Source organism: Dendrobates tinctorius, unplaced genomic scaffold (assembly GCF_039654945.1).
Source record: "Dendrobates tinctorius isolate UK_male_01 unplaced genomic scaffold, ASM3965494v1 ptg000116l, whole genome shotgun sequence".
Lineage (NCBI taxonomy): Eukaryota > Metazoa > Chordata > Amphibia > Anura > Dendrobatidae > Dendrobates > Dendrobates tinctorius.
In genome coordinates, this window is record NW_027361784.1 from 13,353,530 (window position 1) to 13,368,845 (window position 15,316).

The 15,316-nt window shown below is 39.8% G+C and overlaps 1 protein-coding gene across 8 annotated transcripts in view; it reads right to left on the reverse strand.

Moving 5' to 3' along the window:
• CSMD3 (CUB and Sushi multiple domains 3) overlaps positions 1–15,316 on the reverse strand; it is a 1,871,449-nt gene that overhangs the window by 775,471 nt on the left and 1,080,662 nt on the right. For all 8 annotated transcript variants that reach the window (XM_073590214.1, XM_073590213.1, XM_073590210.1 and 5 more), the window contains one exon: positions 10,247–10,573. In XM_073590214.1, the coding sequence (XP_073446315.1) occupies positions 10,247–10,573 (327 nt within the window). The remainder of the gene's footprint in view (positions 1–10,246; positions 10,574–15,316) is intronic.

Consider the following 15,316-nt stretch of genomic DNA (forward strand, 5'->3'; position numbering starts at 1 on the left):
AGTTATGGATGGCTTTGTATGCTATGGTTAAGGTTTTCAACCGGAGTCTCTGGGCAATGTTGAGCCAGTGAAGGTTAATCTGCAGGTTTATATAATTAAAATAATGTTTGCCCGCCTTAATGAAAGCATGGCTACAGGGAGCTAATTCACTTATATCCTCTCAGGAGCCAATGGATTTCAGTTATAGAAGTGTGCATGGAGTGATTACAATCACCTATGACTTTACAATGAGTGATAGCTGTCATCAGTCCCCAATACTTTGGTTGACAATTTGTTCTGCAGTGTGTATATTCAGATTGAGCTGTCAAAGTGCTGATGAGCAATCACATTCACCATTCACAGTATTGTGAATCATGACTGTAGCTGCTCTGTGCATGCTTCTATGACTGAGAGCTTGCGAATCCCCAGAAGGTATAAATTAATTTGCAGCTTTTTATAGGGATCCTGTCTTGTAAAATAACGCTATTAACCTGCATATATGTAGTTAATCTGGTTTATAGCGTTCTGACGCTGTGCAATGTCGGCCCTGAGGACACTCCTGCCAGATGGAAATTAACTGTATTCCCTCAATCAGAGTTCATCTTCCAGTCATCGGCTTAGATCAGCACGGTTTTAGTCACTGCTCTTTGCATAGAGAGTGAGGACTGTAACTGCACCCCAGCATTGACTGACAGCCAGCCGTAATACTGAGTCTGCAGTCAGTCAATGCCAGTGGCACGGATACATCCACCTCGCTATAAGCACAGAGGCTTTCTTGCTGACCCACCCCTATGACTGAAAGCTCAATGCTGCCGAGGAGTTTAAAGCTAATTTCCTCCCAGCAGCTGGCCTTTAGGTTTGGGCTCTGACAGTGTTAGAATGCTATTACCCTTCAGAATAACTCCATATCTGCAGGTTCATAGCATTATATTACTTTACAGGGGTTCCCTTTAAGTCTCTCAATCTACAGATTAACCCTTTATTGCATGTAAATAGTAATTTTGCACTTGACAGGGTGCCTTTAAATAGTTTACTTACAAGGTTCTATTATTGGAAAGTTTGCACAAGTTGCAGAAATAACCCCATTTGGATGCAGGAAACAGATTTGCAGATGCCATAACATACACCCTGCAGTACTGTCTATCCAGACATGGAGAAGTACCGTATATACTCAAGTCTAAGCCTACCCGAGTATAAGCTGAGGCATCCATTTTTGCCACGGAAAACTGGGTAAGCTTACTGACTCAAGTATAAGCAGGGCATGCATTGTTCCATCATCCCTGTCTTAGTATGTATGGCTCCCCTGTCCCTGTCATTGTATGCATGCCTCCCTGGTCCCTGTCATTGTATGCATGCTTCCCCCACCCCTGTCATTTTATACATGGCTCCCCATCCCTGTCCTGGTATGCTTGCCTCCTCTTTCACTGTCCTGGTATGCATGCCTTCCCTGTCCCGGTCGTTGTATGCTGCCTCCCCCCATCCCGTCCCTGCATGCATGGCTCCTTATCCCCTATCCCTGTTTGCATGCTTCTTATTGAAAAAAAAACAAACATCCTACTCACTAACCTGCGTGCCCTGCGTTCTGGTACTGCATCTCGTTCTGGACGCCGGCAGCTTTTCCTGCTGAGCGATCATGTGGCCCCGCTCATAAGATAATGAATATGCGCTCCACGCCTATGTGAGTGGAGAGCAGTGCATATTCATTACCTTAATGATCAGGGCCACATGATCATGAAGCAGGAAGACCTGCAGGTGCTGGCTGCTGGAATGAGATGCAGTAGCAGCACCCAGGGCGTGCAGGTAGGTGAGTATGACGTGTGCTGGAAGCTAGCGGCTGCGGCTGTCACTATGCGCTATTACAGCAGCGGCACAGGCTTCAGCCACAGCTGCTTCTGTGACCTGCCGCTCCCCTCCCCTGCCGGCTTTCTTGGACATTGATTTGTGTATAAGCCAAGGGTGGCATTTTCAGCACAATAAAATATGCTGATAAACTCAGCTTATGCACAAGTACAGTATATATGGTAAATAAGCTCCTCTAATATCGACAAACCCGGAATTTAAATAAAAATATTAGACACATACATACATTTTTCTTCCTTCTACACCAGCAGTCAAATTCAATGTACAACAAAATAATTTTAACAGTTTTGCCTACTGCAAAGTATCTGGAAAAAATAGGTCCATCCAATGAAATAGAAGAGACAGTTGCCTTAGGGGTAATCTGGCTTAGACTTTGCAAGTCCACCACTGAATAAACTATTTTATTTTTTTGCTTCTGATTATCACCAGGAGAAATGTGCTTTCAATGAGAAATCCACACATGAATTTAGTCATTTACTTTATTTTTTGCTTCTGCTCACCAGCAGGAAAAAATGAACTGACGGGTACACCTAAACATAATAAGAACAGAAGGCTTGTAAAGAGCAAAGGCAGGAAATAGGAGAGAACTATAAAAAGTACCAAACCTTTTTACACAGAATGTAAGAAAATATAATAGGATATAAATATTATTCATATTTATAGAGACACAAAATGATCTAGTAATCTTATGGGCAGATACTTCATGTCTCCCATTGAACAATATAGCAACACAACAAATGGACTGACGGTACCTCAAGTATAAGAACACGCAACGGTTGAATCATAGAATCATAGAATCGTAGAGTTGGAAGGGACCTCCTGGGCCATCTGGTCCAACCCCCTGCTCAAAGCAGGATTCGCTAAATCATCCCAGTTAGATGTCTGTCCAGCCTCTGTTTGAAGACTTCCATTGAAGGAGAGCTCACCACTTCTCGTGGCAGCCTGTTCCACTCATTGATCACTCTAACTGTCAAAAAGTTTTTTCTAATATCTAATCTGTGTCTCCTCCCATTCAGCTTCATCCCATTGCTTCTAGTCTTTCCTTGTGCAAATGAGAATAAAGTTGATCCTTCTACAATGTGACAGCCCTTTAGATATTTGTAGACAGCTATTAAGTCTCCTCTCAGTCTTCTCTTTTGCAAACTAAACATTCCCAAATCCTGCAACCTTTCCTCATAAGACAGGGTTTGCAGACCGGTCACCATTCTGGTCGCTCTTTTCTGAACTTGCTCCAGTTTGTTGATGTCTTTTTTAAAATGTGGTGCCCAAAATTGGACACAATATTCCAGATGAGGTCTGACCAAAGAGGAGTAGAGGGAAATAATTACTTCACGTGATCTAGACTGTATGCTTCTGTTAATACATCCTAGAATTGCATTTGCCTTTTTTGCTGCTGCATCACACTGTTGACTCATATTCAGTCTGTGATCTATTAGTATACCCAAGTCTTTTTCACATGTGCTGTCACTTAGCCCTATTCCTCCCATTCTATATATGCTTTTTTCATTTTTATTGCCCAGATGTAGTACTTTGCATTTCTCCCTGTTAAAAACCATTCTGTTAGTTGCTGCCCACTTCTCCAGTTTATTTAAATCTTTTTGAATCCTCTCTCTCTCTTCTCTAGTATTAGCTATCCCTCCTAGCTTTGTGTCATCAGCAAATTTAATCAGTTTACCCTCAATTCCTTCATCTAAATCGTTGATAAAGATGTTGAACAATACAGGGCCCAGGACAGAGCCCTGTGGTACCCCACTTGAGACATTCTAGTGGGGTACCACAGAATGTCTCAAGTGGGGTACCACTTGAGACATTGGGGTTGAGCTAATACGCTTATACAGACTTGGAGTTGGGGTTGAGCTAATACGCTTATACAGACTTGGAAAAACATGCCTGCTTTCTTCTAGAAATAGTACCATACCTGTCCATAGGATCGATTTAGTATTGCAGATCTGCTCTTATGACTTTATTCGAGGAAAGTTTCAATACAAGACACAACCTATTGACAGGTGTGGCACTGTTTCTGGAAGAAGGCAGGTCATTTTTGCTAATCACCTTTTGCTTTTTGCGGCAGCTGGTGTCTGTTCATCAGCACAATCCGACATGCTTCTGTGCTGTCATCAAAAAGACCACCACTCGATTATCCACTAGCTGATACTTCAACTTCTATACTGTACCACTCCAGCAAGACAGCTACATCTACCACCGCTGATGCAACTTCTATTTCAGTCAACATTGTTCCAAATAGCTACATCAGCCACGACTGCTCAAACTCAACTATTCCAATCATTGCTGTTCCAGCTCTGCAACATCAGTCAATTCTGCTCAACTAAACTGCATCATTCATCTTGTTACAGCTCTGTTTACTCTGTTAATGCTGTTCCAGCTATGCTACAATATTCATCACCTTTCCAGCTCTGCAGCAGCTCTGTCATTGCTGATGCAGCTCTGTTGCATGTCATTGCTGTTCCAGCTCTGCAGCAGCTCTATCAATGCTGACCTAGGGCTGTTGCATGTCATTGCTGTTCCAGCTCTGCAGCAGCTCTATCAATGCTGACTCAGCTCTGTTGCATCTATCATTGCTGTTCCAGTTCTGCAACACTAGTTGAGCATTTCTTTGACAGCATTACTTCACTACTTCGCTACTCAACGATCTGGCAGCATCAACGCCACGTGTTGCTCAAGAACTGTTCTTACTGATCTGGGTCTTTAAAAATCCACTTGTGAAAAAACATTTTTTCTCTACTGTAAAACCCCTTTAATGAGATCTACAAGACTAGCAAGACATGATATCAATAAGCATAGAGAATGTGTTACTCTGGTGAGTCTGGGGCTCTTGTTGGAGCTCCTTTCATTGGACCAGTCTACAGGACTGAATAATAATACAGATGATGATAAAAGGCATTTATAGTTAGTAATAAAATATTTATTATTATGATTGGTGGTATAATTATTGTTGTACTTTTATCTGGGTCAAGAAGATAAATACTTGATATTATGTAAATACTTCATTGATAGGATTTTTGACTATTTTTATTCTCTTCTATACCGGGGATTGTTATGTGCACATATCAAATATCTTTCTTTTACCTGTGTTTCATCAGCATGAAAGGAGAGGACATCACTGTAAGTAGTCATGCATGGTAAGTGAACTGCAGCTGAATGAGAATATTTAGCATTGTAAAAGAAAACCCCTAATGGCAAAACATCAGTTTTATGTACCAATCTGGCGTGACATATGTCACAGTCAATTTAATGTTAATGCTACACAATTACACTTTGAGAACTTATTAGTGACAGCATAATCCACTGGTGTCACTTTGAAAAGACACTAAATTTATATTGGTATTAATGGCACGATTCTGGCCTTGGCAGAAGCAATTACTTGTTTAGTTATGGCGATAAGAACAGACATACTCTTTAAATAGTAAATTCTACCATTAGTTTAATCAAAACTTCAAAGTACTGATTCAGTTAAAGGTAATTTTTTCTTTTAATTGGGTTCAAAATTGATGTAGAGCAATACTAGGATTGCCGTTCTAAAGATTCACTTTTTTGAAATTTATATAAAGCATTAACCATTTCACCCTCCTTCTTCTAATAAGGCAACTGGCCACAGCAGGAGATCTCCCTTACCGCTCTATCTGCAATAGCAAATGAAAGTTCCTAAGACTCCTCCACCATTTTTCAAATACAATTTGAGAGAATCATCAAACAAATTAACACCTGTGTTCCCTGCAAACATGTTGATGTTCCACAAAAGTGCAGAGAATTCTACAGTGTGACTAACAATGTTACTAAGTTTATTCTCGTTACCGCAACACAATAGAAGAATTGAATAGCAGCATGTACAGTGAAGGAAATAATTATTTGATCCCTTGCTGATTTTGCAAGTTTGCCCTTTGACTAAAGGCCCCTCTACATTTAGCGATGCACCAGCGATCCCTACCACGATATAACCCGGTCAGTATCGCTGGTGCATCGCTAAATGGTCGCTAGTGAACTGCCACACAGGCAGATCTCACAGCGATGCAGCGACACAGCAGCGGTCGTTACTTACCTTTCAGACGCGACGATCCTGGCGTGCTCCCGCCCGCGTGTCGCTCGTCGGCGCCAGCAGGAAGCCCAGGAGGAAGTGCCCGACGAGAAATGAAGCTGCACAATCTCGCGTGATCAGCAACAGACAGCGGGGGAGCCAGTCGGAGGTAAGTATCACACATAGGGATGTCGCTAGCAATATCGCAGCTGCGTCACAAAATTGGTGATGCTTTAGCGATATTGCTAGCGATATCACTATGTGTAAAACCCCCTTTAGACATGAAGGGTAGGTTAATATTAGCATTGAATATCAAAAATAAAATCCAGAAATTTACTTTGTATAAGTTATATAAATTTCTTTGCATTTTGTAGTGAGAAATAAGTATTTGATCCCCTACTAGCCATTAAGAGTTCCGGCTCATACAGACCAGTTAGATGCTCCTAATCAACTCGTTACCAGCTTTATCAACAGCTGCCTTACATAGTCACCTTTATAAAAGACTCCTGTCCACAGACTCAATTAATTAGTCAGACTTTAACCTCTACAACATGGGCAAGACCAGAGAGCTTTCTAAGGATGCCAGGGACAAGATCATAGGCCTGCACAAAAGTGGAATAGGCTACAAAACCATACGTAAGCGCAGGGTGAGAAGGAGACAACTGTTAATGCAATAGTAATAGTAATGGGTTTAAAAAATGCTTGAAGCTCCGATTGCTTCTACTAGAGGCAGATGTTGTGTGACATAGCTAGAATATGCCAATTATGGTTCGGCTCAACTCCTGAATGCAACATGCGTGATTCATGTAGGATGGATGTCAGTAATGAATTATTACAATAGTGGTCTAAAACAAAAGAACAATACTTCAATAAATAAAGTACTCTTACTAACATCAACAGAGAAATGGTTATAAGTTACCATACGATGCAATACACTTTATTGATCCCAAGAGAAATTATGTAACTCTATAAGATATCGGCTAACTACCACTTAAATCAAATGTGATATAATAGCAGTAAACCATCTAAACATTACAAGCTTGCGCTAATAAACTATATGCAATTAAGTTGTTCCTATATTACCATCTGGAGAAGGACACTGTGGTCGAAAGAACGGGAGTAACAACTCAAAGAGAAAGACCAGCAACCCGATGGCTTGATGCCATCAAGATAACAGCGGTAGAGATCTATATAGCTTTGTACAAGATCGATCTTCCTACAGATTGCTCATCCATCAAGTTGCCATGGTTTCAGATCGAGCTGAAGTCTTTTAAAAAATACAATATTACCATTATATTCACATCCAATTATAATATTTAATAGATAATCATGACCAAAGGAGTGACCACTTAAACTCATGATTAAAACAAAAAGTCAATTAATTTTGAGGAAAAAATGTTCATTTTATATTCAAGAGGAAAATAAATGACCAGTGCCCTTGACAATAGATCTTTAGCACTACAAGGTTTTATGTTTATAAATGTTAGGGTTTGCGGATCACACCAAATATAAAATACAAGACGGTGCGATCGCAACCGGGGGCCACCGCGTGGTGATGGAGGAACCGCAGCTAGTAAACAATGTTGGAGCGATGCTGCATGCAAGCACCGTAAGCACACAGAGTTAAATGTCACTCCGTGTGGAAAGAGTGCAAAGTACCTGCTCTGTTCCACAGAGCGGTACTACAAGAGAGAGCACTCAAGCCTATACCCTGTTAGGATTCACAGGAGTATAGTGATAATGACGCTAATTGGGGCCCTTATAGCTACCCCCAGGAAAGTCTAAACTAGTGGTTGTGCTTCCTCTGACATACGGTGCACGATCTGCACATGCGACTTAAAATGCCTGGAGTCAAATGCTAAGCCAAGCAGAAGTTCACACCCTACACTGCCTGCCTAGATGCACACTTGCAGTGCTAGTAGCGGCTCACATGCACAGAAGGTGGTAACGTATGCACCAATGCATCAAACACAAATGACCTTACCGTTCCAACGCGTGCTCCAAGGGACCTTTCATATGTTCCATTTAAGTCTAGTCAGACCTTGCTCGTGGACTAATCTGGACCTGCCTCGTCACCCGAGCAGCTGATGATCGACCACCAATGAGAGGTCGCCACCTCATGAGCATGCTCAGTATGGAGAAGTCCAGCCTATGGAATGTCTCCTCGCCACTGCCTGTTGCTAGTTACTATAGCTTTGGCTAGAAAGTCAGCAGTGACCAAGCGCACAGCACAAGTCTGAGCAAGACACTGAGACCAATGTCTTTGCTGAACAGCCTCCTCTGCAGCTGGAGCAGAATGGTAGAAAACAGAGGCACACAGGGTTTGGGATCTGCCCTCTGCAGCGGGAGAATCCCGGCGCCTAACAATAAGACTTTTGTGCATAAGGAATAAATCAGCTATACAAGACACAGCCAACAACAATGAGTGATGCTGTTCAAAAAATAGGAAAACATTTTTTTCCGTGATGTTACGCAGGCCATTTAAAGTCTATGAAAATAAACAGAAAAAGTAAATGGCTCACCAATCAAGGAAAATAATCATACTGCATCATGAGGTCATGTCATCGGTGCACAGAAAATGTAGCAGGCCCACTTTTCCAAGTATAGCATACAGTATATGGTAGATTTAATCCAGTATTCAAGTATTCTTTATTTATTCATCCATAATAGCACATGGTAGAGAAAAAATAAAAACAGACAAAACCCAAGCATTTCAGGTGGTTAAACCACCCTTACTCATGATACTTTGAGTAAGGGTAGTCTGATCACCTGAAATGCATTTGTTTTTACACTTTCTTTGTCATGTTTTGGATAAGTAAAAAAAGAAGACTTAAGTTTGACGATTAAAGGGTGTACCATGATTAAGGGAGATCTAACCACCTGAAACGCGTTGTTTTTTTGTCTGTTTTATACTTTATAAAATGCTATTATGGATAAATAGAGACTCAGTTTTTTATGGCTCTTGAACACTGGATTATCAAAGTTGTAAACCTTCCAGAAATTCCTGTACAGTCCATAAAAATAAGGCACTTGCCCCATCCATAAAAAAATGCAAAATATCCGTGATTTTTTTCAGCAAAAGAAAATTTTAAAAACTACAATTTTGATTAATTATCAGCATTTTACAGTTTACAGTGAAAGCAGCTGATGTCTTCATATCTGAATTATGGGCTGTAGACGTGGATCAATTGTAACCATGATGATTTACTATGGTTTTTCAATGTGTCTGTAAAAATATTATCTGTCTTCCCTGGAGGAAGATCTGGCTAGTCCCGTGTTTAAGACTCTTACATGAGGCTCCACGGACTTTATTTGCATATTCGTATTTCCCAGGGAGCAGTGCACCTAGGATTTCACTGATTGAGCGCCATTGCCGGCTACCGCAGTGTTTTCTTTGACTGGTCTCCCTAAGGTCAGTGATTGTTTCGTGATGTTGGTCTACTAGGCATTGCTCCCACCTAGCCAGAATCCTACTGCACACTGATGAGGGACAACACCCCAAAACAGCTGTCTATTGATACCTGGCCTTGGTATTTCCCTTGTCATATCTGTAAACTCGTAAAGAGCTGGATATTGACTTAAAGGGCCACTTAATATGGTGGTAATGATGGTTTCCGAAAGGAGCCACTCCTTGGCTGGGTCTTTCCTTGGAGGAAGATCTGGCTAGTCCCGTGTTTGAGACTCTTAAATGAGGCTCCACGGACTTTATTTGCATATTTGTATTTCCCAGGGAGCAGTGCACCTAGGATTTCACTGATTGAGCGCCTTTGCCGGCTGCCACAGTGTTTTCTTTGACTGGTCTCCCTGAGATCAGTGGTTGTTTCCTGATGTAATATTTTGATAAGTTGTCCAGGAAAGATAAAAAGTCAAGTTGTCAACCCTGTAAATTATATCTGGCGTATACATTGCAAGCCTATTTGACACAAATCTTTCCATCACCAATTTAGAAGCCACTGGTTGTATGCACATGTCCAAATTTATATACTTTCTATGTCCTAGATCAAACATAAGGTCTCGTTATTTACAGCCTTGCCATTCTGTAAGGACTTATTAGTAAAACCAAAGATTGTTATTCAAGTCACGACTACCGGGTGGCCACATATAGAAATGTAGACCATGAATGACTACCAACAGCATTTTGCAAAATTGATTTTTTTTTCAAATGTTGTCATCTGTCACTGCTCATCTTTGTAAATCTCAAACAAAGAGGAAAGTTAAAGAGACCCACTTAGTCATTATGGATGAGCGAATATACCGAAATTATAATTTGGCAGTTTTCTTTTAACCGTAACATAGAAAAATGACTGCAATCATGTTACTCTCATGCTTTATCTGTTACAAAAATCACATGCAGCAAAATATAATCTTACTTACTGCTATACGTAATATTAAATCCACGTCCAGACATAGAATGATCTGCTTGGAATTCCAACCGTAGTATGTGATTGTTACTAGTAAGATGAGATGGAACTTCAGCACCGGTGAACGTTCCTAATATTGGAGAGTCTAAAGAGTCACCATCTTTAATAGCCAAGAAATCAAACTGTGATTCCAAGTCAAAATCATTAAACGACAAATGTATCCGGCTTCCTGGATCCGAAATAATGGTCCAGATGCAGTTTAAATTGTTTCCGTAACCTTCTGGGTAGTCAGGAGAGAGGACTGTTCCCATTGGTGCAGTAAAATTTGACAGGCATGGAACTGTAAAAATGAAATGCAATAAATTAGTGAGAGGACAGGTTTCAGCAAGCTCTCCACTTTACTCATACACATTTACATAACATGCAGTTTGTTACTTTTGATTGCCTTATGTGCGGTTATAATCACTGGGCGTTGTCCAAATGAGCATTGCAATTGTCAGCTGTAATTGGTTTTTGTCTATCTAAAATCTCTCTATTGAAAATGACTCCGGTTACATGGGTTACGTACAAGTCCAATGTAAAATCTTTCTTAACGCAGCAGAAAACAGGATTAAGGGTTTGTTCAAATTAAGAAAAAAAAAAGACTTGGAAGTGAAAAACTTTAGCTTAATTATACAAATCTTCATTAACTTGCTGGATGCCTTTACTCAAGTCTGAACAACAGATGGTGTAAAATTTCTCAGTGTAAGATATTAGGATTAACTTTATGTACTATGGGGACAACCAACCTATTTTAATTTGAAGGTTGTAACAGAAAGGTACCGCGTTTAACATAAGTTCTTTAGTTGGCAAAAATGTGATATCCATATATTTGCACATCTGGCATCACAATTAAAGTGATGAAAGCACAAAAAAAGATCAGTCTATCTTTCTTTCTATAGAAAAAGGGATTTTGGAACCGCACCAATCAAATTACTTACAGGTGGGTGTCAAGCCTCAAGACAAATATCGAATTTGTTTCATAGCAAAAATAACAATAGAAGGCAGCACTCCAAGCAAGACAAAAATAGATGGAAAAAAATGGACTTTACTGAGCCCAAATGGCAATGTTTCGGTTCGTAGAATCTTGAGACAGGTTCTATAAACCGAAACGCTGCCATTTGGGTTCAATACAGTCCATTTTTTTCCATCTATTTTTGTCTTGCTTGGAGTGCTGCCTTCTTTTGGTTTTTATCTATCTAAGTATCTATATATATATATATATATATATATATATATATATATATATATCGCTACATTTCTTTTCTTTGCAGCATACATTAGGAGGTTGTGATTGCCTCCATATTTGGCTGATCACTCTTCTCATCAGCTTATTTGTAAGTCAAGCTGGATCCTACTCATAAATCTGTAGGCTTTTAGTCCTTAGGTGGTATGTCTGATTTAAAAAAAAATCTAGGATCCCATTAAAGAAAGGTACGCCTTGTTGCAGCTGTTGAGTATATACGAATTGGCCAATTTTGACTCAAAGTACCTTGTGTATTTGGCATCTAATTTAAATCTATGTGCTTACATATCATCTATCAATCATCTATCTAGCTAATTAATAACATATCCTGAAAACGTTCCACACTTGGAACAAAACGTTGCCCTGGCCTGATTTGGATATCTAGTTAACTATCTATTAGAGATGAGCAGATTGATCCACGGAGGATTGCGTTTGGGTCAAATTTCCTGAAATTTGCTGTTCCATGCTATTTTTAACATTTTAATATTTGATTTACATTTCACAAAATAAAGAAAAAGACAATTTTGCTGGACTCCGTTTTTCACAGTGCAAAACAATACCTGAATACACTACTGTATTTTTGTGTAACCATGCTGGATTCCCATACTACCCGGAACCTGTGACATCTAGTGGAGTATAATACTTTGTACATTCAGGGGCAGTCAAAGATCAGCATTTCCAGTGGAGTGCAGTTGGGCACAGAACTGGCAGTTTGTCATTTGGAACTTTTATCGTTCTACTATTCATCCATTTCAAATTTACTGCTTCATGCCAGCATTTACTGTGGACTTTTCGGGACATCATTAACCAACATATTCTTCATTTTTCAGGCAATGCCCGTCCATGTTTCTTCAACATTTCTTAACGCTTCTCTCACGTCTCCTAAACATGACTTTGGGCTCTGGGGCTCCGTCTAATGAAGAAGCAACCCGGCGTCAAACTGAAGAGATCTTCCAGAATAGCTGCATGCCTTGGAGGTTTCATGTCTGTATATTGTCTAAGGCATATTGTACGTGCAGCTGCACATTAATATAAAACTATGGGAGTGCTGGCTTATAGATATATTCCTTATTGGGCATGATTATACACGTTTTAATTAGAGCTAAGCTGGATTCCATATCTTCCCGAGTTTATTTGAAGCTTCATTAGGTAAAATAAGAGGTGAGGCAATACAGTTAGGGTCTGTCTAATGAATTCACCTTGTTGGTGGTGGAGTGCATATTTATTTTTTTATCAAAAAATGTTAACTAACTACCTGTGATTATTTCAATGAGGAGTAGCCTTAGTGAAATTCATGTGCTCATAAATAACAATGTGCCAGTGAATTCACTTTGTATATATTGCCTATAGAGATGTAGGTCAAGACCTTACAAAATTCTGTTTAATCAAATAAATGTGATAACGTACAATGTGTTAGCAGTAATATTTGTGGCTTATAACTTAATTTGATGAGAAATGAGAAAATAAATGCCTCTCGGACATACTTTGATCTCAGGCACTTGAATGCTCCTTTAAATCTAGAAAGACACAATTTTAAAAGGTTCCAGAGAAACCACAGCCTGAATTAGGACCTTATACCATTTTTTTTCAAATTGAACTAGACACGTGATGTAATGACAGCTGAAGAGAGGAAAAAAAAATTATTTTTTTTTAATCATTGTTTTTTCTTTCCAATGTGGAGATATTAGCATTCAAAGTACTGGCACCTAATGAGTTAAGTTTTTTAAGTGGTTGTTATTAGATAGCTTTCACTGGGGGCTTGTACTTATTCTCCCTGTATGATGCTGACCAATCATATGCAGGCAGCAACACTCAAAGGAAAGAAGAACACCCCCAGGTTTCTCAGTGTGTGAATTGTAATGTTACTTTTCTGATACCCTGGTCAAACTGTCTGAAAAGACCCACTTGAATTACTTAAAGCTAAAATAGGTGTTAAATACTTTGATTGTTAATAGCCCCACATTGGAGAGGCAAAATAAAAATAATGTTTAATTCTCCTCTGTGGCCACTATTGCATTCTTTATCCAGTTCATCATGCATAATTTGATAAAAGGTCCTATTTAACCCATTTCTGACATATGAAGTACTATCCTGTCCAGGTGACCTGGGCCCGTATGACCGTGCATGGGATAGTACGTCATTGCGATCAGCTACGCTCACGGGGAGAGCGCAGCTGATCGCGGCCAAGTGTCAGCTGATTATCACAGCTGACAACTGGCACTATGTGCCAGGATCAGTCACGGACCACTCCCGGCACATTAACCCCTGGCACACTGCAATCAAACATGATCGCAGTGTTCAGGGGGAATAGGGAAGAATCGCACAGGGAGGGGGCACCCTGCATTCCTCCCTGAGACCCTTGGAACAACACGATGTGCTCACATTGTTCCAAGTGCCTTCCTCCCTGCAGGCCCCTGGATTCAAGATGTCCACCCTGAGATGCAGCCTGCACTGCCTGTTATATCGCTGATCTGACACAGTGCTCAGCAAAGTGTCAGATCAGCGATCTGACACTATACAGTGGTGTCCCCCCCCCAGGACAATATAATAAAGTAAAAAAAGTGTAAAAATAATTTTTAAAAAGTTCCTAAATAAATAATAATAATAAAAAAATTTCCTAATAAATTATTTTTTGGGAAATAAAAAAACCCCAATAAAAGTACACATATTTAATATTGCTGCGTCCATAATGACCCACCCTATAAAACTGTCCCACTGGTTAACCCCTTTAGTGAACCCCTTAAAAAACAAGGCAAAAAACAATGCTTCAAGATCATACCGCCAAATAAAAGCTGCAATAACACGCGATCAAAAAGACGGATATAAAAAATGGTCCCACTGAAAATGTCATCTTGTCTCGCAAAAAACAAGCCACAATACAGTATCATCAATGAAAAAATAAAAAAGTTATAGCTCGCAGAATAAAGTGATGCAAAATAATTATTTTTTATATAAAATTGTTTTTATTGTATAAAAGCGCCAAAACATAAAAGAAATATAAATGAGGTATCGCCGTAATCGTATTGACCCGAAGAATAAAACTGCTTTATCAATTTTACCACATGCGGAACGGTGTAAATACCCTCCCAAAAGAAATTCATGAATTGCTGGTTTTTGTTCATTCTGCGTCCCAAAAATCGGAATAAAAAGCGATCAAAGAATGTCACATGCCCGAACATGGTACCAATAAAAACGTCATCTCATCCCGCAAAAAATAAGATCTCACATGACTCTGGATCAAAGTATGGAAAAATTATGGCTCTCAAAATGTGGTGATGCAAAAACCATTTTTTGCAATAGAAAGCGTCTTTTAGCGTATGACAGCTGCCAAACATAAAAACCTGCTATAAATAGTAAATCAACCCCCCCTTTTTCACCCCCTTAGTTAGGGAAAAATAATAAAATAAAAAGTATTTATTTCCATTTTCCCATTAGGGTTAGGGATAGGGTTAGGGTTAGGGCTAGGGGTAAGGTTAGGGTTGGCATTAGGGTTAGGGGTGTGTTGGGGTTAGGGTTGAAGTTAGAATTCAAGCATATAAGGACTCTCCAAACGCGACATGGCATTTGATCTCAATTCCTATCCAATTCTGCATTGAAAAAGTCAAACTGTGCCTCTTTCCTTCCAAGCTCTGTCATGTGCCCAAACATTGGTTTACCCCCACATATGGGGTATCAGCCTACTCAGGACAAATTGCACAACAACTTTTGCGGTCCAGTTTCTCCTGTTACCCTTGGGACAATAAAAAATTGGGGGCAAAAATATCATTTTGTGGAAAGGCATATGATTTTTTTATTTTA